This window comes from Pavona decussata, unplaced genomic scaffold (assembly GCF_977016875.1).
Source record: "Pavona decussata unplaced genomic scaffold, jaPavDecu1.1 SCAFFOLD_58, whole genome shotgun sequence".
In the NCBI taxonomy this organism is placed as follows: Eukaryota; Metazoa; Cnidaria; class Anthozoa; order Scleractinia; family Agariciidae; genus Pavona; species Pavona decussata.
Genome location: NW_028145480.1, coordinates 2,541,865 through 2,569,682, shown reverse-complemented (window position 1 = coordinate 2,569,682; position 27,818 = coordinate 2,541,865). Strand labels below are relative to the sequence as shown.

The 27,818-nt window shown below is 38.9% G+C and overlaps 2 protein-coding genes across 3 annotated transcripts; one reads left to right on the top strand and one right to left on the bottom strand.

Moving 5' to 3' along the window:
• Nucleotides 1-2,603: 2,603 nt before the first annotated feature.
• Nucleotides 2,604-4,494, bottom strand: LOC146479643 (synaptosomal-associated protein 29-like). The gene has a single exon (XM_085110500.1). The coding sequence runs from the start codon at nucleotides 4,492-4,494 to the stop codon at nucleotides 3,754-3,756; it is 741 nt and encodes a 246-aa protein (XP_084966626.1). The 3' UTR covers nucleotides 2,604-3,753.
• Nucleotides 4,495-7,093: 2,599 nt separating this feature from the next.
• LOC146479642 (gametogenetin-binding protein 2-like) lies at nucleotides 7,094-26,017 on the top strand. 2 transcript variants are annotated; one of them, XM_085110496.1, is made up of 17 exons: nucleotides 7,094-7,408; nucleotides 7,508-7,582; nucleotides 8,010-8,119; nucleotides 15,079-15,155; nucleotides 15,666-15,732; nucleotides 16,157-16,207; nucleotides 16,841-16,888; nucleotides 17,199-17,247; nucleotides 17,864-17,925; nucleotides 18,775-18,855; nucleotides 18,954-19,076; nucleotides 19,819-19,864; nucleotides 21,099-21,227; nucleotides 21,819-22,201; nucleotides 22,843-23,047; nucleotides 23,816-23,926; nucleotides 24,954-26,017. In XM_085110496.1, the coding sequence occupies exons 1-17, from the start codon at nucleotides 7,319-7,321 to the stop codon at nucleotides 25,122-25,124; spliced, it is 1,878 nt and encodes a 625-aa protein (XP_084966622.1). In that variant the 5' UTR covers nucleotides 7,094-7,318; the 3' UTR covers nucleotides 25,125-26,017. The 2 variants fall into 2 exon arrangements, with proteins under 2 accessions (XP_084966622.1, XP_084966624.1); XM_085110498.1 differs by having other exon boundaries at nucleotides 7,168-7,408; nucleotides 19,822-19,864; nucleotides 24,954-25,275.
• Nucleotides 26,018-27,818: the final 1,801 nt, after the last annotated feature.

Genomic DNA, 27,818 nt, shown 5'->3' with positions numbered 1-27,818 from the left:
AATCAGTATTTCAAGAAATGAAGCCAATTGTGTCTTGAGCCACAAATACAAATTAGCAAATCTCAGGTCAATACACATACAAATTTTAAATTTATTCTGTCTATGTTCTATTGTTTCTTGGTGAATGGACTCTGCGCGTGCGATGTTTACAGCTCAGTGTCTACAATGAAATGACTTGCGGCTTGGCCAGGTCAAGGTTCCTTTTATAAATGTGGGTCCATGTTTAAGATTGCTCCACTCTCAAGAGCACTTAGTTAGAAATTATGCAAATTTTATTTTGATTGATAAATTATTGCAAAAATTAATATGAACATCATCAGTACAGGAATTAGAAAGTGTAGCCAAAGAGTGAAGAGCTTAATTCATGATATTTGTATGGTAATACAATATTAATAGACCCCTAGCCTGCTTAAGCCTGTTCTATGTGTTCAGATTGCGGAGATCAGCGGCATGAAGAAAATGATATGCACAAAAAAAAAACAAACAAACAAACAAACAAACAAACAAGAAGAGACTGGGACACCTAACTATCATTTGCTCACAAAGCACACAACATTTGCTCTAACAGCAACTGAGTGCTCATCGAGAGAGCTTACGTCAAATCAACTAACCCACATAAACACACAGCAGAGATGGACTAATTTACAGGGCTAACATGAGTACATTGAAGTTACAAAACAAGAAAACTACAAAGCTAAACTAAGAAAAACAAGATGAATCTTTGCACCGCCGCCCACTATCTGAATGCATGCAACTGGCTAGGCCCCTGCTATCTGGAAGGTAGACAAGAAATTTTTTATTTATTGTTCAAGAAAGTGGTTATTTGAGAAAGCATAGCAAACATTTACTGTTGGTAAAAATTTATTCAAGGAAAATGAGTAAACATACAGCAAACAAGAGCTGGCAAAAATGTCTTCTGAGCTGCTGTTTGAGATAGTGGGAGTCTACTGAGCTCTGTGTAGTTCCAGAAAATGTCTATCTCTTCCCCCGCCTCCCCCAGTGGTTTGAGGGGTCAGTCTCAAAGGTCAAAATTAGTAATCTAAAGGAAAGTATGACTCACAGAATTTTAATTTCCATAGGGTAGGGGTCATAGAAAATAAACTTTCTGTAGCATTGTTGGGGGAAGGGGAATATATTTTCTGAAACACTTTAGAATTTCATTGGGATTCTAAAGACATGTCAACAAATTACTTACACAGAGGTTTGTTCACTGAGAAAGAGTAGATTTAACACTCAGGCAATTCTTCTGTCTGAAAAGTTGTTCAAAGCGTGGTGCTTTTGGGAGAAACTTTCATAAAAGTTGTTAATTCCCCCCTGAATAACTAAAAAGTCGTTAATTTTCCCTGAATAACCTCTGTGCTTTGAACTAAATTAAAGAAAATCATTTCCAGGTTGTAATAGCTAGTGAGCCTTTTGTATTTTTGATAATCCTCATGTACATGATGTAACTATGGCAAATTAAAATCACATTGAAAACTGTTGTATTGCATCTCGGGTACATAAATTATATACGACAAGCTCATTGTTTCTCAACTCGAAAGACTTGCCCCAAAAGTCTCAAAACTCGACTTGATCCTTGAAATTTTCAAGAATTGAGTCTCGAGACAAGAGGTATTGTTCACTTACTTGTGAGTGGTACTGTAATGTAATGGTAACTCCCATTGAGTCCTCTATATGGAGTGACTATGCAACCAATCCCTAGAGATTCAATCATAACCTTTTGTTGAGAGTACATCAACATTGCAGCAACAGCATCACTGCCAGTGTCTATATATTGCATTTGCACTGCATCACTGTAACACACATTGCAAGTGCAAGCCAGCAGTCTTGGACAAAAAAAATCTTGTTCTTTTGTAATAATGTGCAGTTCCAGAAAATATCCATACTCCCCCCACGGAAGGTTTTTTGTTTTGCACCCCCCTTCCCCCCAGGAAATTCCAGTTTAGCTTCATACTTTGCTTCTAAAATTCTGGCTTTAAGAACCCCCCTCCCCCTAGGAATTTCCAATGACCTTCCATGGGGTGGGTATGGATTTTTTCTGGAACTGCACAATAATATAAACTGAATAAAAGAGGGTAATCTTTAATGAGGAAGCCAACATCACAAAAGTGGTTTTCAGAAGAGTCCTCTGACTAGAAAATTACCAAGAACAAAATTAATAAAAACCTAATCATAGAAACCAGAAATGAAAAAAAATATACACAAAAGTTAAAAGTAGAACTAGAGGGATCATAAAATGGCTTTTGACAGTCCATGTTTAAAAGCAGTCAGTGACTCTGCTTCCCTTATCGCGGGATCTAATCTGTTCCAGAATTCTGAATTAAAATTAATTGATGACCAGTGGCCCCATTTCCTATTGGCAGTGGATTTGCAGATATTATTTCAAGACCTGGTATAATAATTGAAAATCACCATTAAATAAGATTGGAACTGTGTGGCAAATTGCAGTTTTTACAAGCCTGCTTTGGCTCTACACAAGGTAAAACGCAAGAGTTAGTGTCAGTGCAAGTCATTGACGTTATTCAACCAGCAATCACCATAATTTTTGTAGCAGTCTGTCATTTAAAGGTGCTGCGCCTGTATAGTGATGGCTTTAATACTACTCACAAAGATCCTCTTTTTATTAAAACATACTTAACACTGGAAAAAAAATCAAGACAAAACAAACTGTTTCCAAAGGTTGACATAGAAAAAAACATCACAATTTGTCACTTTGTGCTTCTGCACATTACATAATTTTTGTAAAAATAAGTATAGGGATGATATGTTTTTGAGGCAAGTTTTCTAAAATTTGTCCCACTTTGTCGGCTTGTGGAATTAATACATATGTTACATGTCTGCCAAGTATAATGGCTATGAATGGTTTACAAAATAATTCAGCAGATCATCACTTTAAAAGGAATGAGTAATGAAAGAGTGCCAAGCTTCTTGTATTTCATTCCTGTTTTTTTTTTTTATATGAAAACAGGACTTACCGGTCAGTGTCAACATCTAATCTCTACCTACATGTCACAACTTGATCAAACATGTAGGTTATGAGAATGAAGTAAATGATCAACAAAAGATAAAATCTCTCCCAACTATTACTAGTGCCATAAGAAATGTATGGACCACAGTGAGGAGAATATACATTTTCAGTTTTGATACCGGGATTAAAGGGTTAAGCCTTTATTACAAAGAAGGGTGGCAAATGTGATAAATGTTGACAAAACTGGTGACAAAACTGGCATCCTTGTTTGAGCCCGAGACTTCATTAATAGTGTTGCAAAAAAAATGACGGCAACTCCGAGACTCCGGTTGATTAATTAAGACTATTTGCCACCCCAACAAAACCAGGGCAAATTTTGGCCCCTTTGTTTACAGGTTTTTAAACACGAATAATTAGTAAGTAAGTAGTAAGTAATAAAGTCTAGTTGAGTGTCGAAAGTAATTTCACATTTGCTTTGGTTTTACTTTACTTCGCTCTGTGATTGGCCAGCAAAACATGCGCCATGTTCTCAACCAATTAGAATCAAAACCAAAACCGATTGTGCCTTTCTCGCACGCATTTTCCTAGCTTGGCACCAGGTACATGTATTTTGCTTCAATTTCTGATGTTCATTACACTGTTTGCGTCTGTTGTGATTGGCCAAAGTAATTACTTTGGTTTTGGTTTTACGACGCCCAAATGAAAACCGCCCTATACTACAACCTTCTTCACCTCTTTAATATATACAATAAATGTTTGCAATGATGGCTGAGTCAACGTTGGTGTTATTTTCTCAAGATTCGCCTTACTTTCTTATCTGACTCATCCACCGTCTTATAAGCTCTTTCTGCCTTATAATCAAGTCTGTCTAACTGATCATTCTGTCGTTCGATTTCACCGCCAAGAATCAAGGCATCTTCCTTTAAACGCCCCAAACCTCGAGAAATGAGGTCTATATTGGCGTCAATTTCTCTTTCACGTGGATCACGCGAAGAGCATTTGTTTCCCTGCAATTTCTCGCTTCCTCTAGCTCCTGTTCCATAGCCGTTTGGTTCATCCCTGCCGCGATAATATAACGAAGAGTCGGCTTGTAAGTCAGTTATGCCACTGCTGGGGCTCGACTGTGGCACACTCTCTTTAGGCTTGGGAGCTTTCTTGAAATAGTTACCAATAGCTCCAAACACACTGTTCACCGACTTGATGTGCCTGTTGGCAATGGTCATGTCGTTCTGTATCTTATCCAGATTGCGCTCTATTCGATTCAGTTGCTCGCCTTGGCATTGAAGTTCTTCGCCTGTGCGAACGGCCATATCATGCGAGTCCTCTATGAGAGCCAAAGATCGCTTTGTACTATCCAGTGTCCGCTCTCTTGCCATCTGCATTTGAGTACGAATGTCATCTCCGTTGACTTTTTCGAATTCATCGTCGGAGTCGTCGTCAAACGGATTTGTCTTGCGATTAAAATCACGGTCGCTTCTCCTTCTGTAGGCCGCCATTTTTTCGTGTTTCTTAGAATATGACGTCATGCTAGTATGATCCTTTTTTGGACGACCTCGTATTACGTCATTGACGTAAAGAAACAATCTCGTTTCCAGGGTCCTCCCTCTGGAGAGGACCCTGGGAGAGAGCAGTTGGTCGAATAGGAGAGATTACTTGCAGGCCCTTGTAGGCTAGAGAGGGTAAGGAGCAAAGTACTTTTCGAAAGGAACGGTTAATATTTCCCGAGGCGTAAAGACCATAAACAAGATCAAACGGAAAAAAGAAAAAAAATAGAAAATTCCGTTACAGTGCGGACACTCGAACCGTGAACGGCTAAGGCTTTTTTGGACTTTATCTCTCTCTGCAATATAAACAGACTAAATAAAATTTATCACTCACTTTGAACTGTACATCTTTTTTCTGATTCAATGTTGTTTAAAAAGGTCGGAATCATCGTTTTCAAGGGAGTTTCTGATTGGACAGCATTTGAAAAAACTGAAAAAAAGGCGAAAAAAAGCCTTGACTGTTCACGGTTCGAGTGTCCGCACTCTAATTTTGGGGTTTAATTTTTGAGCGAGCCCTTCAGTCTTATCAATTTACCATTTTCTAAAAAAAAAAAAAGCTACTTTTTTAAGCGAACTATGTAGAGACTGGCCTGTGCTTTGTCTCTGCTCTCTGTTTGAATGTGTACGATCTGGATAACCGATCCAACCTTTATTCAACCTTTATGGGGTGCCATCAACCTTTAGGGGGTGCCATCACGCAGGACGATTCACTTAAGGGGTTTCTGAAACTTTTTTGGTGAAATCGCGTTCGTTAACTGAAATGATTTAGTCAACTGACTCTTTTTGACGGACGTTTCTTATTTCTTAGACCTGTTGTGAGTTTAGAAGCATCGCGAACGTATCATTCCGTATTGAAGCTTTTACTGATTAAACTGTTCCAGGAATGAATTGTTCACAGGGACCGGTGGCATTGGTTTTCACACCTATATAAACTAAAATGCCTATCATTCATACGGTGGAAATTAAAGTTTGAAGCCTGTTTAATACCTCTCTGTAATAAATTTATTCAAAACTTGTACCAAACTGATTGCAGGGCTAAGACTGATAGACACTACCGCACGGCAGGTTAATATTATATTTGAGCCAATAATGTTTCAACTGACTGAGTACCACTAGTCTTCTTCAGGGCTAGAGTTAGATCTGAGTGAAAATACTAAGCGGTTAATGGTTAATTAGTGATTAACTAATTTTTGTATCAGTTCCTGAGGTGGTGCATGGTGGTATTTAACAAATAGATTCCATTTTGCCTTGCGTCTGTACTCTGATAACGCACAGATGACGTCAAAACGTGGTGAGAACAAAGAAGTATGACTGATGTTCTCACCACGTTTTGACGTCCTCTGTGCGTTATCAGAGTACAGACCCACGGCAAAATGGAATCTATTTGTGTTATCAAGAGAAAATAAGGGGACAGGGGTCATCGTAGCGTGCTAACGTCCCATTGTGTAATGGCGGCTGTTAATTGAATATTCAGTATGACTTTCTTAAGTGGCATTTACAGGCGTCTAAATAAGTTTTCGTACGTCTCGGTAAACAGACTAGGGACCTTAAGCAGAGACAACGACGTCGGCGAAGGAGACGGAACTTAAAAAATTACCTTGGCGTCTTCCGAATAAATCTGCGATGATTTACACTCTCTCAGTTTGTGTAATGTGGCCGAACTATCGAGGAGCTAACGTAGTAGGGGCGCCTTTAAAGTTCAGAAAGAGAAAGGAAAATTAATCATCATGCGTTCACGTTCTCCATAAAAACTTAAATTCGGTCATTTCACGTTGCTGTTTTGCAGAGGACGGCAAAGAAATGTACCAAAGTGTAAAACGCTCGTCCAGAGCCAGTGTTTTGCTAATTAAAACTATTGTTTTCTGACGTTCTCGTTGACGTCGTCGTCGTAGCTACTTCAACCTAGTTCCCAGGGTCTCTCTTCTTCCCGCCCCCCTGGACGTGAAGAGGAGAGACACTGGGAACGAGGATGGTCACTACTTCTGTTTTCACGACGTCTAAAAATAGCTGAAGTGAAATTAACATATCCCAAGGGCTATACTGGGGGTCCCTTCTCTGTCCCCTTATTTTCTCTTGGTGTTATACATAACCAAGACATTTCAACACATTTCGTGAGCGAGCATCGCGTTGCCTGAACTGAGTCAAAAACTTTCCAGCAAACTCAGTTTTAGACTACTACACACATGCAATTGTGATCTTCTAAATTGGAGTAAAATCCGAAAAGGTTTCATTAACAATAGTTTCAAAACTAACCTTTATTCCAGAAGGAAATCCTGACCCCAGCATGTAAGTCGCTTCACTGCACCGAAAATTTGCCTGTCTTTGTCCCGCTACTCGCAAAAACAGTTTGCAAAACTTTGTTGACCAGTCACTCTGGCTGGACTCTAGACTCTAATCACGTGCGCCGGTCGCACCACTCCATGACGTCAATCGTACGTCACGTCTATACTCTAATAACATACTCCTCTAGACCAATCAAAACGCGAGTTTTACACAGTTCATTGTATAATTTCGGCTACACCCCGCGTCGCCCTCTCTTCTTCGGTCCTCTTCAAGGCAACGTGGCATCGCGAAGAATCTTGGATAATTCTTGCAGTTCTCGGCGCGCTAAGTTCGCTGGTATAGATGGATTACAAGATTGGAATGGTGTAGGAAGTGAGATTTATATTTACCTTGAGTTTGTTCGCTCAGAAACAGAATTCTGAGCGCTTTCCAGGGAAATACAACGTTCAGAGAGTGTTATCTACCTTTTGAGAATCCCAAGTAGTCGTTGTTGGCGTATTGACGCTGTTTGAAGTGGATAAAAATGGCGAAACTCGTAGCGGTGTGCCGTGACGAAGCTGACTTCGCATTCGAGCGGAGACAAATCCCTCTAAATATTGAAGACACCTTAACGGTATTGTACATTGTGCTTATTGTGTTCTTATTTCCTCGGAAGATAGTTGGTTTCCTTGAGCTTTTTGTCTAGTGTCAGTTCTGTTTCTTTTTTGTATAGATGGTAATGGAAATTCCCGAAACCGTGATTTCAACTCGCCAAGTCAACGAAGACGAACTTCAAGCTTTCAACAAGGTCAGGGTCGAATATTTTGAAATTTACGTGGTTTTTGCGCGCTATTTTGAAGAAAATTGTTATCTTCTGAGAAGTGTCCTTGCGCTGGAGAAGTTAAATTTAGCAGAAGTGCCTCTTTTAAGCCAAATAGTCGCTTGATAGATTGTGATATAAATCAAATTTAATAAATATAACATGTCCAAAATAACTGGTGCGAGAACCATCGACACCGCTGTAACTTGCAGTCTCAGCGTTAATTATCAAGCAGTACACTTTAAAAATGAAATTAAAAATTTCGCAGAAGAACTCGCTGGAAAATTTTGAACTAATTTGGTTTTTCTCCACAATACTCGGTAATTACTATTCAAGTTGTCTACGTCTATGATGTAAACATCGCTACAGGAAACGTTTGGTAGGTTGTTCTGATCGAATTTCTTGTCATTTGCAGCGTTTTCAGTGTCTCAGCGCGGATGATCTTGCCGTCGCTACGATGGTACGGCAGAAGGATGTTCTATCGTTTTTATCTCACTCTGTACCGTGTGTCGGATGTCGTAGAAGGTAAAGGAATCATTAACGCACTTTTCTATTTTCATATTATTTCCTCATCGCCTGGAGATTAATTATTTAGCATTCCAGGAGAAATCTCTGTAACTTACATCGTTGATTTCTAATTTTATTTGCCTTTAAATGGCTTCATGTAAAATTATTGATGTTGTTCTTAGCACATGCTGGATTTGATGATAGAAAGGATACAAATCTTCGTTATAATTAACGAGGGTTGTGATGTTGTTGGCTGAATCTTTCTGATATTGTGCCTTCATTACCCAATATTACTTAGCAGCACGCAAATAATACCTGGAACATACAAACATCTTTTATTTCTGTTTTCAATATCTTTGTCGTCTATTGTGCAGTTCCAGAAAATATCCATACCCCCCCCCCCCCCCCTCTCCACCTCCACGGAAGGTCAATGGAAATTCCGAGGGGGGGGGGGGGGGAGCTAATAGACGGAAATTTCCAAGGGGTTGGGGGGTTGTCCTATGAAGAATTTCTCCAGAGGGTAAGGAAATTCACGAAAAAATCGTAAGCAAGGCACAAAGTTGGCTGACAAGAATTTTCAGTCGCCACTGCGGAAAAATAAATATAATCCAGCACAAAAGCAGCGTGAACTATGAATCATTCTGGAAAAAGTCATTTTGTTAGAACTGTTGTTATCCTTCTGTTCTGCGAAGTTCGACTTCGCTCGCAGCGCGATCAATCAGTATCATGCCGTGCATGGCTGTGACTTCACAATCGTTTGAAGTTCGAGATTTGAATTAAATAAAAGCCCTCTTTACTTGTATTGTAGCATCAAATGAGGAGATTAAAAGGTTTCTGAACAAAGCAACTATTTTTTATGAGCATGGCCTTCTCGTAGTTCCACAGGCTAGTTTGCGGTTGAAATCTATTTCTGACACCACGAAATGTACAACGGGTGTGCAGCGCTGTCATGTTCGATGAATTTACTTCCTACGGAAAATTATTTAACCGCGGCCACAAAACGTGTAATTTCTCCAATGCAATTTTTCACAAAAAAGATTTCTGGAAGAAGGGGAAAAGATTCTGCAGAGATATTTCCATCCAGTGAATATTAATGGACATTGGAGTTGAAATTTGATCCTGTGGCACCAAATGTGTAACTTTTCCGATGTGTGCAAATTTTGCTCAAGATTGAATTCGGTTGGACGTGAAACAGCGACGTTTATTTTGTAAAAGCCTGACATAAAGCGTTGAAAACACAAACTTCTTTTCTTTCTCGAATTCATTTTATTCACAATCTCAGTGCCAAGACGTGAATCAACGGCAGAGCTGCAAATAACGGCCGGTCAACGGACAATGTCCGGTCAAAATTGGGTATTGACCGGACAAATCCTTGGATTGTTGGACATCTTGTCCAGTCCTTTACCCACTCGTTCAGAGAAATTTTAATTTTTAACTATTTGATTATCACGAGGGACAACGTTCATGTTTCCGAAAGAAAGAAAAAACGAATATAAAACTAGATAAATTAGTGGTCGATAAATTCCTGGTAGTCGCAATTTTCGACGATGTCATCAAGCCCTAACTGTCGCGACCGCAAATCATCGTGTCTTCCGTTATTTTATTTACTTTAAGTGTTTCCAATTAGTAGAGGGTTTTACCTTTGGCTAGAAACCATGACTGACTCTTAAATAAAGTGATTGATTGTTCGATTGATTGAATGATCGGAAAGCACCCTCACGAAGAATAATCTCGCTGCACCGAGAATACTCCACGTAGCATTTGCTGCAAAGCGCTAAACGCGAACAAACCACACGTTACTTCCGGCACACCCTGCAAAACACTGGCAAAACATGCTTGGTTACTTACTAAAAACTTTCTGGTGATTTCATCACTCAATGCAACTCAAAAATGGAGCGTATAACACAAAAAGTGGAAGAATAAGGTTGTCTTTTAGGGATTCTTCTTAACGGAAGAAAGGCATTTAATACAATTACATACAGTGCTGCCGATGCTCGAAACCCTAAGACGATATATGAATTAAAGTTAAGTGTTTCTTGTTTATGTTTACATTTCAGTTAGCTTCTTTTTTCAAAGTAGTTAAGAGATCGATTGAACCCTTCAGCTTTCAAATAATCTGCACATTTTACAGTACTTTAGGTTCAGTTGTAGAAATGATGTGGCGATTGCCAAAATGTAATATTTAATTATAAGTGATTTTGGCAGATGTAAAGTAAAACGGACAATTGCGGTTGTATCTTGCGTAACCGTTCCACGTACTGAATGCGAGGCTGCTTCTGCAGTAAAGAGTAGTAAAACTATTAACTTGTAATTTTTATTGCCAAACCGACTTGGATTCAGTTGTTTTTTAGTTATAAAAGGATTACTGTGCAATCTGGGTTCACCATCGCAAAAGTTACGACTGTTAAAATTTGACCGGCCAAAAATGGGTAGTGTCCGAGTAAAAACATGTTTGACCGGACAACGTGACCGGCGGATGCCCGTTAGTTATTTGCAGCCCTGAACGGACTAATTAATTTTGAAGTTTTGAAAGGAGAACCTTTTGAAACTGTTCACAAAGGCGGCTTTGTGCAGGTAGCCAGTTTCAACTGGGTTTTCAAAGTTCTTCAAAATTCTACTTGATAAATTAAAATCCAGCATCGTATATTCAATGTGCAACTTATGTTCATAGCGGTTTCTTCGCGGTAATAGCAAACGTTTTCCTGCGGAGGTCATAACAGGGCTGCAAATAACTAACAGGCAGGCGCCGGTCACGTTGTCCGGTCAAACATGTTTTTGCTCGGACACTACCCGTTTTTGGCCGGTCAAATTTTAACTGTTGTAACTCTTGCCATAGTGAGCCCAGATCCTTTTATAACTAAAAAACAACTGAATCTAAGTCGATTTGGCAACAAAAATTACAAGTTAATAGTTTAACTACTCTTTATTGCAGAAGCAGCCTCCAATACGTGGAACGCTTACACAAGATACAACCGCAATTGTCCGTTTTACTTTACATCTGGCAAAATCAATGAAATATCGCACTTTGGCTTAACTTTAATTCATAAATTATCGTCTTAGGGTTTCGAAATTCGGCAGCACTGTATGGACGAGTCACGTATTTCTAGTTCCAAGTACAAGCGTTGCGCTCGCTGACTTTCTTCCATTTAGAATTCCTTTAAGACGACCTTATTCTTCCACTTTTATACGCTCCATTTTTGAGTTGCATCGATAATTGAAATCGCCAGAAAGCTTAGTAACCAAGCATGTTTTGCAGGGTGTGCCGGAAGTAACGTACGGTTTGTTCGCTTTTTGCAACAAATGCTATGTGGAGTGTTCTTGGTGCCACGAGATTAGTCTTCGTGTGAGGGTACTTTCCGATCATTCAATCAATCAAATAATCAATCATGGTATCTAGCCAAAGGTAAAACCTTCTACTAATTGGGAACACTTAAAGTACATAATTAGTAACGGAAGACACGATGATTTGCGGTTGCGATAGGACTTGATAACGTCGTGGAAATTTCTGACTACCGGGAATTTTTCGACCACTAATTTGTCTAGTTTTATATTCGCTTTCTTTTTCTTTCGGAAACATGAATGTTGTCCCTCGTGATTATCAAATAGTTAAAAATTAAAATTTCTCTGAACGAGTGGGTAAAGGACTGGACAAGATGTCCGGCAATCCAAGGGTTTGTCCGGTCAATATCCAATTTTGACCGGACATTGTCCGTTGACCGGCCGTTATTTGCAGCCCTGCATAACGAAAATGGAATTTGCAAAGGCCAGTCGTTTTTAGGTGAAAAAGAAAAGTTGTAATGTGATAGAGATAATTTCTTAAGCGCTCGAGAAAGTTATAAACGTAAACTATGCAACAACAAAGAATTAAGCCGTGTTTTATTGACGTAAAAAATCAAGTTACCATTTTAGAGTTTTTTTTCCAATTTTTCCGGATATAATTTTAGCAAAAGGATAAACAAGTAAAATAGCAACATGTTGTTAATAGCTGAAAACTAGAGTAGTCGACGTTGCTTCAATAATAAAAAAAAATTGACCGTAATAGTGTGCGTCGTCAATTTTCTTAGTTTAAACGGATTTCGAACTTCTGAGGGGTTCAGGAAGGAGGATTTTAAAAACCCAGAAATTCCGAAGGGGTGGGGGGGGGGGGGGGGTCATCATAAACCCTCTGGAACGGAAATTCCGAGGTGGCGGGGGGTTAAAATAAAAAAAACCTTCCGTGGAGGGGGTATGGATATTTTATGGAACTGCACGTTGCCCCTTTGCACCGTCTGCAAGATGTGTACAAAGTAAACTGTTGTTTGTGCAGTTTAGTTTATGAACTGTGAGAATAGCATAAAGTGAACTCTTTAAGGTTGACACTCTACATCTATGTGTTGTTTCCCAGCGCTCAGCAAATTCCATTTACAGTCAACTCTTGCTTTAGGACACCTCGCTATTACGGACAGCAGCTAAATCCGCGGAAAAAATAAATAACAGACTTTTGACTGAAATAAATTCCCACTTTTACAGACTCTTGCTATTTGCTATTAAGGACACTAACTCGTGGTCCCGAGGGTGTCCGCAATAAAGGGAGTTGACTGTACTTCTGGTTGATATACAGAGTTGTGGTCTCATTCACTCAGAAGTGTTTCAGAGAATCACAAATACCAAGCTGATCACATGCTGAGGGTGGTCACTGCCAGGGTTCGTTACATCCCCAGTAGTTCAGTCTTTTGTCTTCCCGAATTCTAGACGGGGGTGCCTTTTCTACGCTGTTCTCTGAGCCATGTGAAATTCTAACCCTTTGTAGATGTCAAAGTAAACGCAGCAACTTCTCCTGAGTTATTTTAAGACCCTGAGTGTTGGTCCCGTCAGGGGTTCGAACCAGCGACCACATGCTCAACAGACCAGTGTTTTACCAACTGAGCTAACTGGGTACTAGCCCTATCATATCTATCCACCTAAGAGAGCTGTTCCCTTTTGAGAGAGTTTGTGCCTGGACTTGCTGTAGCTGTCTTCTTTAGTCGAGGCCTTACAGTGGTGCTTGCTAAGAGAGTTGACTGCACTGGCTAATAAACCATTGCATGCAGCAATATTGTTGTATGCATCGGTTTATTAATGCAGTGCGGTCAATAATAAAAGAACATAAAAGGAAACACCTGATGTTAGCCCCATCAAGGACATTCCCTAATACATACAATCTCCAAAGATTTGCAGTACAGTCTATTACTATAAACACCCCAGTTGCAAGTGCAAAAAACAAATTTTCTTTTCAAGATAACAGGATCAGTTATAGAATTGGTACGGCTGTCAAGGGTATGGTTTTCAGGCAGTGAGGTGGGGTATAGAAATTAGACAGTTCTGGTCTAAAACAAATGTTTGGTTTTACCAAGAGAGTTAATAACTATTAAAATAGGTACAATGTAAATTGGCCGCCGTGCAAAGATTCCAGTGCTGATGTTTTGCGTGTTATATATTAGCCCTCTGGTAGAGTGAATCGAATAATTTTTGTTGGTTACATGTATCATTATTTGAATGGTGAACTGATCAGTGAAGAATTAAGTCTGCAATAAGAATTGAGTCTGAGTCTGGGATAGAGTAGGAATTTTTATTGTCTAGTTTAGAATAGGGTTGGAAAATGCAACTGAATGCAATCTGGTGTGAGCTGAGGGTTTCAAAGAGTTGCAGTGGCACATCCCCACTCTGAAATTCACAGACTGGTTCCCCTTACCTAGGTGAAGGTGAGAGTGTACTGCAGAAGGAAATCAGTTTCTGTTTGAGATAGAGAGCAGATTTAGAAAATGACATTTGGTAAATTGGTTCTCTGAAATTGGTTTAAAGCCATGCTTGTGCCCTCCTTCCCTCCATAACGCCATGACTATTATTAAAGCTATGGCAATGAAACTTGGAGTATAAATAGTACATCTAAAGATGTTTGTATAAATCTTGAGGAACATGGTATGTTTTGTATGGGTTATTTCCTAAAGAAAGTAGGAAACATTTGTCTGATGTGTGTTGTATATAGATAATTTTGAAAGAAGCACTTGTACATGTTTATAAGAACTTGTAACATCAGTTAGGAAACATTTGGCCACTCCCTTGTTTCTCATTCTCCTAACTTTTGTAATACTCTGACATGTGTCTGTATGCCTTTTTAATTATAAACTTACCAGCTTGCTATAATCACAAGTGTGCTGTAAATCTGATTGGCTATGCTACTCACCGTTTGGGTGATAAATTGAAAGTAATGAAAGGGTGCTGGACATGCAGACACAGTTGTACTTAGAGCTTGAGCCAGGGGCCAATTTAATAAAGCATTCACACTTGATGTCACTTACAATCTGGCAGTTGCCAGCTATTCCCATTTTACATCTAAAGATGGTAAATTTTATGTTTATGTCCTACTTTGTTGGCAAAGCAGTACATGATCATGTGTGCTTTTAAGAGAAATCATCTGAATGTTTTGGGACATGCAAAGACAGGCACTGAATTGTTTGGTTTAACACTGTCTGATAAATATATTTCACTCATGAGCTGATGAGCTCTCAGCAAAAGTACATGTACACCAGAAGCTCTTCTCGCATACATGCATGTGCACCTCCATAATACAAATCACTACAGGTAGTTTGAAAAAGTAGGTGCTGGAGAAATGGATTATGTAACCCATCAAATTTTGTAACAGTTTATTAAAGCTTGCTATAAAATTTTTATTGTCTGGTAATTGAAACTATGTCACAATTCTATACGATAATTCTGGTGATAGTTATTCCATAGTAACTGTATATTGTAAGTTAATTTTAAAGGCAGAATATTAATATTTTCATCTTAGTTAGACAAATTATTTCACAATGGTATTATACGGGAATGTCGTGATGGCGTCCTTTTACCTGAGTTATCTTGCAAATATTATTCATTAATCTGTTTGAAACAGATTTTTGAACCTCATTAAAGTTAAATGATTTAGCCATTAATCAAAGCTATTGTTTGTCCCTGTGAAGTGTTGAGCGATTGTACAACCAGTTGGTCGAGTCAGGTCAGCCTGCATTGGAGCCTCTGATGATTACAAACAGTGGAGGTAAGCTAATGCTTATTTTGCAGCAGATGTGGGAATAATTTTGGCATTTCACTGTTTGGTTAACCTGCACCACAGATGGAATCAACCGCTGCAAAATACCATCTGCGAATTAGCACCCAAATCCTTGTTCTAGATCTCAATAGACCTTTTTTTATAAATGGCAGCCGATTAATTATTTTTTATTTTCATGGAAATTAGCCTTACTAGCCTCTTTAGCATGTGCAAAATTCAATATTCTAAAACGAGGTTTTTAGGGCTTAAATTAACACATATTGAAAGGAATAATAAATCGGCAGCCCGCCATTTATGAAAAAGGTCTATGGCACACCCAGATCTGAGTACACTCTGTGATTGGCTTTTGCACAAGGTCATTGTTCTATTGGTATGGTTATATCCAATTAGATTGAAGATGATTTTGAACTAGAACTTGGGTGCTTAAATTTGAGACAGTATTGAAATGAAGCTTGTTATTTGAAAATGACTTTCTATAATTGTTTTTTTCCTCTTTAGTTTTGACAATCGATGATCCCTTCCTCCAAGACCCAAAACTTGTGTATGCACTATTTTATGTACACGGGTAAGTCAAGCTAGACACTACTTATGTGTAGTGCAGATGTTTTAGTCTGTGTTATGCATCAGTCAATTCCAGCTGTGCCCATCCCCCCCCCCCCTTTCCCTGGGGCAATAGTGGGGCATTTTCCCACACTGTCCATCCCGGGGGTCAGGCATTAGCCTTCAACCCAAGTACCTCAGGGCATTTGACCAGCTCACTTTTTTCATCCTACAGCATTGTCGCTTCCTTAATGACAAATTTATCGGCAAATACAGTAAGTTTCTTATTGAATACGTCTAGATAGGACATAAAATGGGACGCTAGAGCTGTAGAATGACCTATTTTTTGGGGATGGGCACTGTTGGAATTGACTGATGCATTAGGCAAGTACATTAATATTTTTATCATTTCAGTTTTTGTAACTCTCCTTGTCTGCATTGCTCTTTAGATCCAGACTGAATGAGATGGTAGAATCCATTCCTAAGTGCAGACGTAACAGGTACTGTATACAGGTTTCAGATGCAATGAAAGCAATACGTTGAAACTCACATTATGACTGCCACCCTCTTTTTGCTTGACGAAAAGACCACTTAGTAGCCTTGTTATGTTTAGAACCCCCCTACTGCAACCAGGGTTTGGTGGTTCGTTAATGGTCACTGGGTTGACATTTGTACAGGCAGCAGGGGATTAATAATTCTTGCAAAATTTAAAGCAAAAGTTCACCAAATTGAATAAATCATAATAATTACAGATAATTACAAGTTTTGTTTTATTACAACAAGAAAAAAAAACTTACAATATTTCAACTCTATTACAAAGTTAAGTCATGTTTGTAATTAAGTTGAACAAATGGACAGCTTATGTATCAAGGCTAATTATTAAACATTATTATTACATTATGATTTATACAACTTGGTGAACTTTTATATATTATTGAAATCACATTTCCAAACCTCCTTTGCAGTGATGATTTCCTTTGTTTTAATTATCTTTTTATGATGTAGCAATCGTCATTTTAGATCAATTGGCAAGGGGAAATAGTATACATGAAGACTGATGTTACTGATGGCTGCTTTTCAATGTTAAATTTCTTCATCACTAACTGTCTTGTTTCTTAATTCCTTTTTTTTAGGCGGTGCCCTCTGCATTCCTTGGAAACTCACAAATCAAGACCATCTGGGTAAGTCAAAGCCGCAGAATACTACAATGTACATTGCTTGTGGTCACACGTGAAAGTTCGTTAACTATGGTACAAAAAGTAAACACAGCTAGCTTACTTCTTGGTTACATGTATGTAAAATACAGTTGATGTCTTGAATTGCATGTAAAATTGGATGTCATAAACATCACATAACATGTTGAATACATTTTCAAACTGTATTAATTGTCATTGTAAAATATTAAATCTTGATGATATGGAAGTAAGAGAAGACAGCAACATTATTTTTTTCACCTTCACTGATATTCACATCATTCCTGTCCATTTTTAGAAGCTGGATAGATGTGTGGGATTTATTATCTCAGGAGTGTCGAGATGAGGTATAGTAGCACAGCATTATGTGCTTAACTCTCCATCCACTGCTATTCAAATTGTCACTTCAGGGCTCAATACTAATGGTAGCCAACTAGCTGCAGACATTTTGGCTAGTAGGTTTTGTGCTTTCACTAGCCATTTTGGGTAGTAAAAATTGGGAAGCACTGGAGTGCTAGACAGAAAATGAAGATGACAATTATTTAATAATCACAAATGCAAATCAAGAGAACAAGACCTAAGTTCGGGTGCTTTTCGTGCTGCATGGCTAGAGTTATGGCTTTTTCATGTTTAAGGTCAACTTGAAATTTCAATCACAAATAATACAAATTGTAAACAGTGAAAAATCCTCTACAGGTGTGGGAGATTTTTCTTAATTATTACACATTAATAAAAAATGACCTCCCTCCCCTTTTCATAAAACCAATTAGTGAAAAGTGCGGCTAGTGTAAATTTTGTTTTGGCTAGTGAAATCAGACCTTTTACTAGCCAGTGGGCTAGTAAGCTAAAAAGTTAGTCTCTAGCCCTGGACTTCCCTTCATTTCATAACTACACAATAATTTATTGTACAGCTGCATTTAATACATGGCATAGTCCCTGTTAACATACCTCTGCTACATTTAGGTGGTGTTGATTGATTCAGATGCTCTTTTGGACACGTTAGAGAATTATCTTAGAAAACATAGGTGAGTAATGTGACGTTGTGCGTTAAAGAAAAATGTTAAAAAGATGAACTGAAATTCGCAGAGAGAGAAAACAAGCTTTGTTGTGGTGTTAATTTTTTTGGGTGATTCATTTCTTTTCTCTTCACATCTCCAAACTTTAAAAACCCTCATGAGATAGATGTTCCCATTATTGATAAAATCTCAATCAAGCATTTGAACTTTCCTTGCATTTAACACCCAATAAATCTTTTGGGTGGATTATCTCCTCAGAAGGCCTTAATTGCATGGCATATTCAGATTGAATTGTGATGAAAAACGTTTCTTAATTTTTCTTAGTTTCCTTAAACCCTTTTGTTTCTGGAGAGATAAAAATCTCCTTCTGGGTACAGAACAAAGCCAGCTACATGTACGATTTTCACAGAGCCAGTGTAGCAGCTAAGAAAATACTTCAGATGATAAAGATTCTGTCTTCTAAGTAGATTTTCTGTCATGTGAAATATTCAGCTAATGATTCTGAATAGAAAATGTAATATTCTCTAAGTATTTTGCTTAATAATTAATATTCTCATTGGGCATCTTTGATTTAATACTTATTTAAAGTATGTTCCCTTATGAATTTGCAGCCCATTTCAACCTTGTCCTGTGCCTACCCGCATAAAATACCCATAACATTGTGCACTCTTACATGTAGGTTATATTCACACTATATTTGTTCAAAATTTGCACAACTCCAACCTGTACCAATACAAGACTTGTACACATCCTTACTGTACCAGTGCGCCAGACTGTAGTTTACGTCTGTGCGAGGTTTGGTAATGATTATTACATAGTGTAATTTTGAAACCTTTTTTTCTTTTTTCACCTTCTCAGGTTTTGCACAGAATGCAAATCAAAGGTTCTAAGAGCTTACAGCATTTTGGCTGGAGATTTAGATGGACCTAGTGAAAAGGGGTGAGTGTTATCAGCATTCTAACAACTGAAGAACTACATAGTTTTCAACTTAAACATTTAAATCAGAAGCTTATGCAATAATACATTATTTTCCTCAGTTATTGTGCAGCCTTGTACGATGGTCTCAAGAGCTGTCCCCAAGAGCGGCATGTCCATGTTCTTTGTGATACAGACTATATCGCTCATCTGATTGGTCGAGCAGAGCCAGAGCTCGCAGGAGGGTAATTCTCATAAAAGTGATTTATTTAGTTTGTCATGTGCTTTAATTTGTAAAAGTTACTCATGCAACAACTTAACAAATCATAGTATTGCAAAAGGAAGTTTATATTGTACACCCAGTTTAAGGACAGTGCCTCGAAATACAGAGGTACATGTATTTTTGCCTGGTTTATGAATATGTGGGAAAAGCAGATTTTAACAAGTGCTATTGAAATCCAAAACGAAAACTGGGGTAGCTACACATTTTTCAGAGATCATTAAAAGCAACAATAATTCCAAAAAGCTTTAAAATACATCATGTATATATGGCATTGTTTTCCAAATTGAAGCTTAATTATCTCCGAAAAATTTTTGTCTTCCCCAAGTTTTCTTTTTGGATTTCAATAGCCCTTACAAAGATGTAGTCGAGCAGCATGCAAAAATACCTCTGAATTAGTAGGTGCCTTCCTTAAGAGGCCATCTCAAGATGTGCAGAACTTATGCTAGTAGTAAAAGATGCACCATTCTTAAAATATGTTCAGGTGATGATTAATTTTTGCCAACATCTTTATGAAGAACATCCTAAATTGACCCTGCTATTAAAATGTCCCCCACAGGGCATGAAGAAGCAAATTTCAGCCAAGATTACCTATTCAAACCTTTCTACTTATGTCTCCCTGATTGTCCGTTATGTTCCACGTGACTGATCTGCAGTAAAACATCTCGTACAGAGCCTGCAGCTAATTTGCTCAATTGCCATTTCAGAAGGAGAGAAAGGCATGCCAAGACACTGGACATTGCTCAGGAAGAAGTAAGAAACAGAGCCCTAATGTGATGATGTTGCAAAAACTAAATTTCCAAAATTATAGGATTTGCCAAGATATTCTGAAAGAGCATGATGAAAAATGCGTACTTGCCAAAAATCAGCACCTTATTGCAATTTGGGGGTGAGATATTAGTATTGTTATGCTCCAACGACGCCATTGAAATCCTTGTAAATTTGTTTCTGTTCTAAACGTTTAGAACAGAGACAAAGTTAAAAGGATTTGTATGGGTTCGTTGGAGCATAAAAGTCCCAATATTTCACTCCCTTATTGAAATAAGGTGCTGAATTTTGGCAAGTAGGCATTTTCATCTCGCTCTTTACAAACATCTTAATAAATTCCATAATTTCGAAAATTCAAATATTTATGACATCACACTTAAGTACTTTATTATACATGTGTATTCATACAGACTGGTAAATAAACATACCTTTTTGGCCTGGAAGCAGATTCACCTTCCAGGGCCTAGTTGTTCAAAGCCCGATTAAGCTTATCCTGGGTTAATGGAACTATGATTCAAGTTTAATTACCAGTCAATAAGGATTCTTCAAAAAGATTTTTGGTTCCTCAATTTTGACATAGACTTTTGTTTATCACTAGCTTAAAATTAGCTTAAGGCTAAATCCCCGGCAAAACTGAAATAAATTCCTGCTATTACGGACTCTCGCTATTAAGAATTCTACCTCACGGTCCGTAGGGTGTCTGCAATAAAGGGAGTTGACTTTACTTGTTCTTTTTCAAGATGGTAAAACCCACTGAAGTACAGTGATTTCTGTAAAGCATCACCCAAATTCATATTAAGGCCCATTTAAACGGTTTCAACATTTGCTGCAACGTGCATTTAACATTTTTTTTAACCAAATGTCTGGGGTGTTTGAACAGGTCATTCAATGTTGTTGAAAGTGAGTTAGAATCAAATTTGAATTGGTTTAAACTTTCATTCAATATTGATTCAACATTTCCTTTGCTCTGAAAAATGTTGAATGGTGTTGAAGCTGTTTGAGCACTCTATTCAACATTTGTCCAACGTTTGACCAACATCCATTCCACCTTTGTTGAATGAATGTTGGTCAAGTATTGAAACTGTTTAGTGGGCCTTTAGAGGATGAGAAACTCGTTTGAGGTCGAATTTCAAATGTTAGAATACCATCTAATGGAATTTTTAGGAATTATCGTAATAGGGTTAGGGTTTGTTTCATTTCATTCTTCCCTTTTTATTAGGTGTTGACATGTCTTGGAATTCACCTTTGGGAGAGGCTCCATCGGCTTTGGCAGAAACTGAGGGCTGAAGAACAAACCTGGCAAATGCTTTTTTACCTGGGTGTTGATGCCCTTAGGAAAAGTTTTGAGGTGAGATTGTAGGAAACTTACAGTTTTTATGAGATTTCAAACTTGCAGTCGGGTGCTGGAGAACAAGGTTTGGGCTCAATTAACAGGGAGATTGGATTATTAACCAGGGAACCTCAGAAATAATTATGCTCTGTTTGTTATTACGGACACCACTAGTTAGCTTTCTATGGAGGTGTTTATTTGTTTCCGTCCTGGCCATCAATAGCTGAAAGTGAATTTTAAGGCTAATGCCTGAAATGTCAGCCCTAGAACTTCTCTATGGGGGCTAAATTACCTTATCAGCTGAGTTGATAAAACCAAATATTCAATACTAGCAGTGACCTAGGAGACTTGTAAACCGATACAACTTTCCAACTTACAGTTTCCACTCCCCACTGATGTAGCAATACAGTTTCTTTACAAATGAACCCTCTTCACTACTAGTATCCACGTACGTTTATCTGCATACAGTTTGATGGCATTTGGGTTCAAAATTTGCACGCAAGTCTGTTGAAAAAGGTTTTTACCAACTTGCACAGACTAGGGTTGCCATTTGAACAGTGCTCTTTGTATGCACTGATGCAAAATTTTATGATGTTTACAACTCCACAGGTAGCTGTCGAGGAAAAGCAAGGCATTTCAAGGCTAGAACAAGTTGTTGAAGAGATATCTAAGGCAGAGAGAGTAAAGGAGCTAAAAAGAGAGCAAAAAAGATTGAAAAAGAAAGCAAAGCGCAAGGAGAAATGTAAATGCGATTCGCAAATAACTCAAACAACAAACATTGAACTGAAAGCCGAGGAAGAATCACCGAAAGAAGAAGAAGTTTGTGTGAATGAGATTGTGGAAGAGACTGAGGAACTCAATGGCCATAGAGATTGCTGGGAGGATGACGAGGATGATGCCGATAGTAATGGGTCACCTTGTAGCTGTGACGACTTGAATAATTGTGAGCGGGGAAAGTCAAAGAGGACGGGCTACAGAAACGGGGACTGTGGGTGAGTGACTGGCTACTTTCTCAGTACAATTCAAATTGTCTTTGACGTTCAGAGCACTGGGCAGAAATCACATTGCGTCAACACCGTTTCCAGCCATCGCAATGCCTTGTTTTAATTAAACAGTCGGATTCCCCTCACTGCCAGTTCTAAGTTCGCTGTTCGTCGCCTCCTGATTTGACCTAGCTATTTTGTAGTCAACCTACATGTATGTAATGTAAATTAAGTCATTTTGACTGCGAGATGTGGGTTTTTTATGTTTGGTTTATCAACAGAGTTGATAATTTAAAGGTAAATTGGCCACTGTAAAGAGATTCGAATCTCTTTACAGTGGCCAATTTACCCTCAATTATCAACTCTGGTGATAAACCAAACATTCGTCTCTACTCCCCACCGGCGTATTACTGCATTACCCCTTATCTACAAAGCAAGATTGCTATGACAAGTGATTATCTAAGCACTCGAAAACTCGTACTCGTCCCCAATCTCGTATCCAATTCCATGAAAATGCTATTGAAAGTCCTGGGTTTTTTTTTTTTTTTTTTTTTTAGTTTGGTTTTGTTTTGTTTTTTCCACCTCGAGTGACAGCTTTGTGAAGCAGTGCAGTATTCCTTATGGTTGATAGCTGGTTTCTCTTTCCCTAGTTATGTGGCAGAATACAACAAATGGTCCGGAGGGGTACACCAGGAGGGGGACACTTGTAGTCATGTCCAGGATAGTTGCGGGGTAGAGGCTGAGGATGAAGTCACGTGTACGGACTGTTTGTCTGGGAGCCCCAGCAGTGGCGGATCCTGTCAAAGTGTAAATGGGAAGGGCAAGAGGAAGAAGAGCAAAAGTAAAGACAAGAAGGTAGGAAGAACGTAATGTTTTGTTTAAATTTGGTATTGAAAAAGTCTGACTGGTAATTTTGTTGTAATGTTTTAAAACACGAGCAGCAGTGTTTTATCGGGATTTACAACATGCCGAGTGGTTTTAGTCTCGATAAAACACGTGCCGTGAGTTTTTTGAACGGCTTCAAAAACATTCCTGGAATAGCGTGTGTCGATAGAGTTCATAACAATGATGCTTTTGTGAACGTTGGAAATAAGCATACGAGAAGAACTTTAAACACCGCATACTAATAAGAGGGAGGTTTTATCGGGTTTTAAAACCACTGCACGTGATGTGTTATCGACCATTTGATAGGTCAATGGGCTTATGAATTAATAAGGAGTTTCTGAATGTCTGTTTTAACGTCCATGTAAATACCCTCTTTGCAACGTTGTCAAAGCAGGACAAAAAGACCGTGAAGTGGCTCAATAATGATCTTATTATACAACGGAAGCTTTTATTGACTAAGTAAGCATGATGTGTGGTCTTGTAACGAGTCTTTAGCTTTACGTTAGAAAAACAAACATAGCAAAATGATGGTTTTGTGGTGACATAACCTGGTGCAAACACAGTCAAACAACTGATCGAATTTGAGTAAATGCGAAATTACTTTCCTAAACGTCTGTCGTGCGCTCGATATTTTGAAACAAAGTTTGAATATTTGCTTTTGTCAGTTTTTTTAGAACACGAACCAGCTATTTTCAATCCTTAATCTCATAGTGACTAATTCCTTGTGTTTTCCTTTAGCCGAATTCACCCAGACACGAGAAACAAGAGAAACCAGTAGAACGCATAGACGATGAAGAAAAAAGGCTGTTAAAGTTAATGGGTTGGAAAGACGGTGGAACAGAGTCACAGGTAAGACGAGCTAGGGAAATGGTTCTTATTTTGAGGGTATCGAATTACCATAAGGGAAAAGTTTGGCTAGAATTAAGGCTTCTGCTGGCTCGGAGTCCTTAAGTCCTTGAGAAGCGGGAATCTCTGAGACTGAAGTGGAAGTTGAAGACAGTTATGAGTAAATTACCGTGGATCAAGTTTCTGTTCGAGATAAACGGGATGTGTCGCCAAAAAGTAGGCTTCTGACACACACACAAAAAAAACTGGCGCGCTCGGATTCTGGATCAAATTCGAATTTAGAAGTGTTGGTTTTTTAGGAGATGGGAAAACCGGAGAACTTGGAGAAAAACCTCTCGGAGCAAGGACGAGAACCAACAACAAACTCAACCTACACACGGCACGGAGTGTGGGAACGAAAACAAGTTTGTTTCAAATGTTAAAGGGACAGTGTCACCGATTTTTTGTGTCACTTTGAATAGCCAAAAAACATTTTGAATCGATGGAATCGTCAAAATAATGGTTCAGTTTTGTTAACAATAACCCTAATAATGCACAGAAACTAGTTTTAATTATCTTTTGCTGGGGATGGCTAGGATGGAAATGGATTTATTGCAACTTTAAAAAATTGGCCAGTTTTTTCAAGTTCCTCCTGTGTATTGTAGAGAAGTCGCTAAAAACTGCTTATAGTTTGTTCTTCCCCGGATAAATACCTTCATATTTCCTTCTAGGTGCTCTAACAGCAATTTCATGTTAGAAAAAAGGTTCTTTGTCAAATATTTGAGCCATTTTGACGAAAATATAGCAAAATCGCCGTGACAGTGTCTCTTTAAGCTAATCGAATTGGTCACAAACTTCTTACGGGTGAATTGGTAGCTAACTTCAGCCCAGTTCACAATTGTGGGAAGCGAGTACCCTCACATTATTGATTTTATCCAGATTGACGTGTTGGAAGAGTTCATCCACAGATTCGAAAGGGATAAGTTCATTGTGTGGTAAGATCTGAATCTGCTAAAACTGATGCACTTTGCGTATTCACTCTATTTCTCAGGATTGTGTTTCGTCCGAGGAAGATCTCTACATTTCAGAACAGGAGATCCTTCGGTTCAAGGCCAATCACTCGTCCGTGTTACAGCAACGGCACAAGCTTCGCGAGAAACTCCGGCAGCAGTTCAACAATATGACGCTCAAAGACGGCTTGAACGTTGGCGTTGTCCACTAGGCTTTTAAAACACTCAAGGGGTTGGTGGGAAGGTTGGGGAACAGGCCACGTTGGTAGCTAAACTGGTGTGCGCGAAATGGTCTGGCCGTTCTCTCGTCCCCACGGAATTTATTTTTATTAGACATCAACACGCACCAAACCCCACCCCGTTGTATAGTGAATCGAACAAGAGAGTTTGTTTGGAATTTTTTTATTGGATGCTGTAGTTAAGAGTCAAACATCTTGAAAGCGACCCACCAAAATGCCAAGAAATCTGGGGCCATATTCCTACGCCCTCTGAAGTTAAGATGTATCCTAAGTATTGCTTCTAAATAATAGGCTGTTGTTACAATGACAATGGGCTACTGTTACAATGACAATAGTCTATTGTTGCAGTGACAATGGACTATTGTAACTATGACAATAGACCATTGTTACAATGACAATACTTTAGATGCATGTTAACGTAGGAAGGCTTCGTGAATGTGGCCCTCGATCACCAGAAGTGACGGTCTCCGCGCCACATGAAGTCTAAAGTAATTGCAGTGAATTGTCTGGAAAAGGAAAACTGGATTTGAGAAGTGGTTCTTCCGAAATGCCGAGATTGGAGACCACAGGAACCGCTGCAAATGGTCATCTGGGTGTTCCAGTGCGAGGTTGCTTGGAATCCCTAGTTTCTAAACATTCTACTTTTGTTGGCTTCGTCGATCGAAGCGTTCGTTTTATCTACTGCTTTAAAACCTGAAATGGCTTGTACAAGAAAAGTGCCATGTACTTGGGTGTTTGAATTGTTATACCCGGAATGTCTGGAGGTGTTTGATTTGATACTACATGGAGTACATCTTAGTGACCGCCCTGCCTCTCGAACTGGTATAAATGGAATTAAAAAACTTGGTGTTTGAATAATTCTGTAATTCTTGTTTCTCTTCTGTCCGTTCCTCCTTCCCCCACGGCACTTGGCATTTTCTGAAATGTAAAATCATGGCCTTATTCAGCGGATTGAAAAAGCCCAAGTTCGCTTTGTTTCGTGGTTATAAAAGCACATTTCCTCTAACAACTTCACAGGAAATTTTTATGGTAAGTTCTGGCTACTTAGAAGATTACGGTTCACGAAATGAAAGATTTTAGTTGTTTCACGCTTAAAGCTAGCGACACTTGTGTGATCATGTTCACACCAAGCGATGGGCGAAATCGCCAGCTGTTCGTGCTTCTGTGATAGTGATTTTAGCCGCAGCTACAGGTCTCATTCACCGTTATTTGCCTAGTTTGTGCTCTCCCGGGATTTATAAGCTCATCGAAATGTGGCGTCATCGATAAGGGCCCAGTTTTCAGTTATCATCCCAGAGGGTTCAAGAGTCTTTCCCTTGGAAACAAGAAATCTGATCTCTATCTTCTTGTGAATTAGAGGGAAACGTAATCAGTATAGGTTAAGGGCATAGCAGAATTACGGCATGTCTCTACTGTAGATTTAAGGTGGCCACACGCAGTTCGTGCGAGCTTGACAGGTTCATGTTGTTAATGATGCTAGTAAGCGCGCCCTAGGGTTGTGGTAAGCAATATGGCGTCGATAGAGCGATCCCAAAATTGTGACTGGTTGTAGTGGAAATAAATTGTTTTCTTAGGAACCGCTCGTTAGAATTTCATGAAATTTGACAAAACAGTAGTTCTCTAAAAGCGTAGCCGTCGCCTACAAACAAAAACCCAAATCTGACAGAGGGTATCTTCACAAAACATTAAAGTGCAAAACCAATATTTACAGGAGATCTCTGTCAAAATTACATGAAAACAGCGTCACTATTTTTCTGGAGACAAAAAATGGAAAAAATCTTAGGAGTGCATGTCCTAAAAATTAAGGACGGTTAATAGCTCGCTGCGTTGCCATGGCAACGGCACCTAGCTCACCAGCAAGTACCAAAATTTCTTCCTTCTTAGTTCATCTTGCAGCATGCTAATTTTCGGGCGCCAAGAAGGACGTAGTTTGTAAACGGTTAATAACGCCTGTATGTAAGCATCGCTGGATAACACAATCAAAATCTGCATGTCGAGCACCAATAGATATGGTTTTTAACAGCCTTTATCCGCTCTCCAATTACTTCACATCCTTTCTCCGGCCTTGCTAACAGCGAGCAGGTTCTTAAACCATGCAGTCCCTTTGCAATGTGCCACTGTGTTATCCTTGGTCTGCTTTATAGCAATTCCTCGATGGTGATCAGACACGAAACCCTTAATCGCAAGCCCTGCTCTCTGCAAACATTCCAGGCATGATTTGCGCCTTCAAGCTCCATGGCAATACCACTCCCAGTTTAATTAGCCTATGATAAACATAAATATAATGCTGACATATATTGATGGTCACGAGCTTCAATATTAGTGCAAGTCTCCCAGAACGTCGCTCGCTACTTTTGTTCTGGACGGCTGATATTACTGCTTTGGAAACAACATTTACCAAAGAAAAAGTCTTTGAAAACATTAATTAACGTTAATTGACTAGACCTTCGGCCAGGTCAGTAGCTACTAAATTTAGGATATACCTTGAAATTAGAAAGACCTGCACTAATTAAATTCAAAGTGCGCAGTCTTCATTAGAGGAGGACAAGAAGTGTATACGCTCTCCAGGCCATACAACATCTGTCATATTTCTGATCTTCTCGATAAGGGAGAGCTTACTTTCCCGGTAAGTGAGGATCGAGGGAAAGAGAAATCTGCTTTGGTGGT

Bases quoted from the DNA above. Each gene is read 5' to 3' on its own strand.
- LOC146479643 (XM_085110500.1), bottom strand. From the start codon at position 4,494: ATGACGTCATATTCTAAGAAACACGAAAAAATGGCGGCCTACAGAAGG.
- LOC146479642 (XM_085110496.1), top strand. From the start codon at position 7,319: ATGGCGAAACTCGTAGCGGTGTGCCGTGACGAAGCTGACTTCGCATTC. The intron at 17,926-18,774 runs GTGAGTAATGTG...TCACCTTCTCAG, and splicing joins AATTATCTTAGAAAACATAG to GTTTTGCACAGAATGCAAAT. The intron at 19,077-19,818 runs GTAATTCTCATA...TTGCCATTTCAG, and splicing joins GAGCCAGAGCTCGCAGGAGG to AAGGAGAGAAAGGCATGCCA.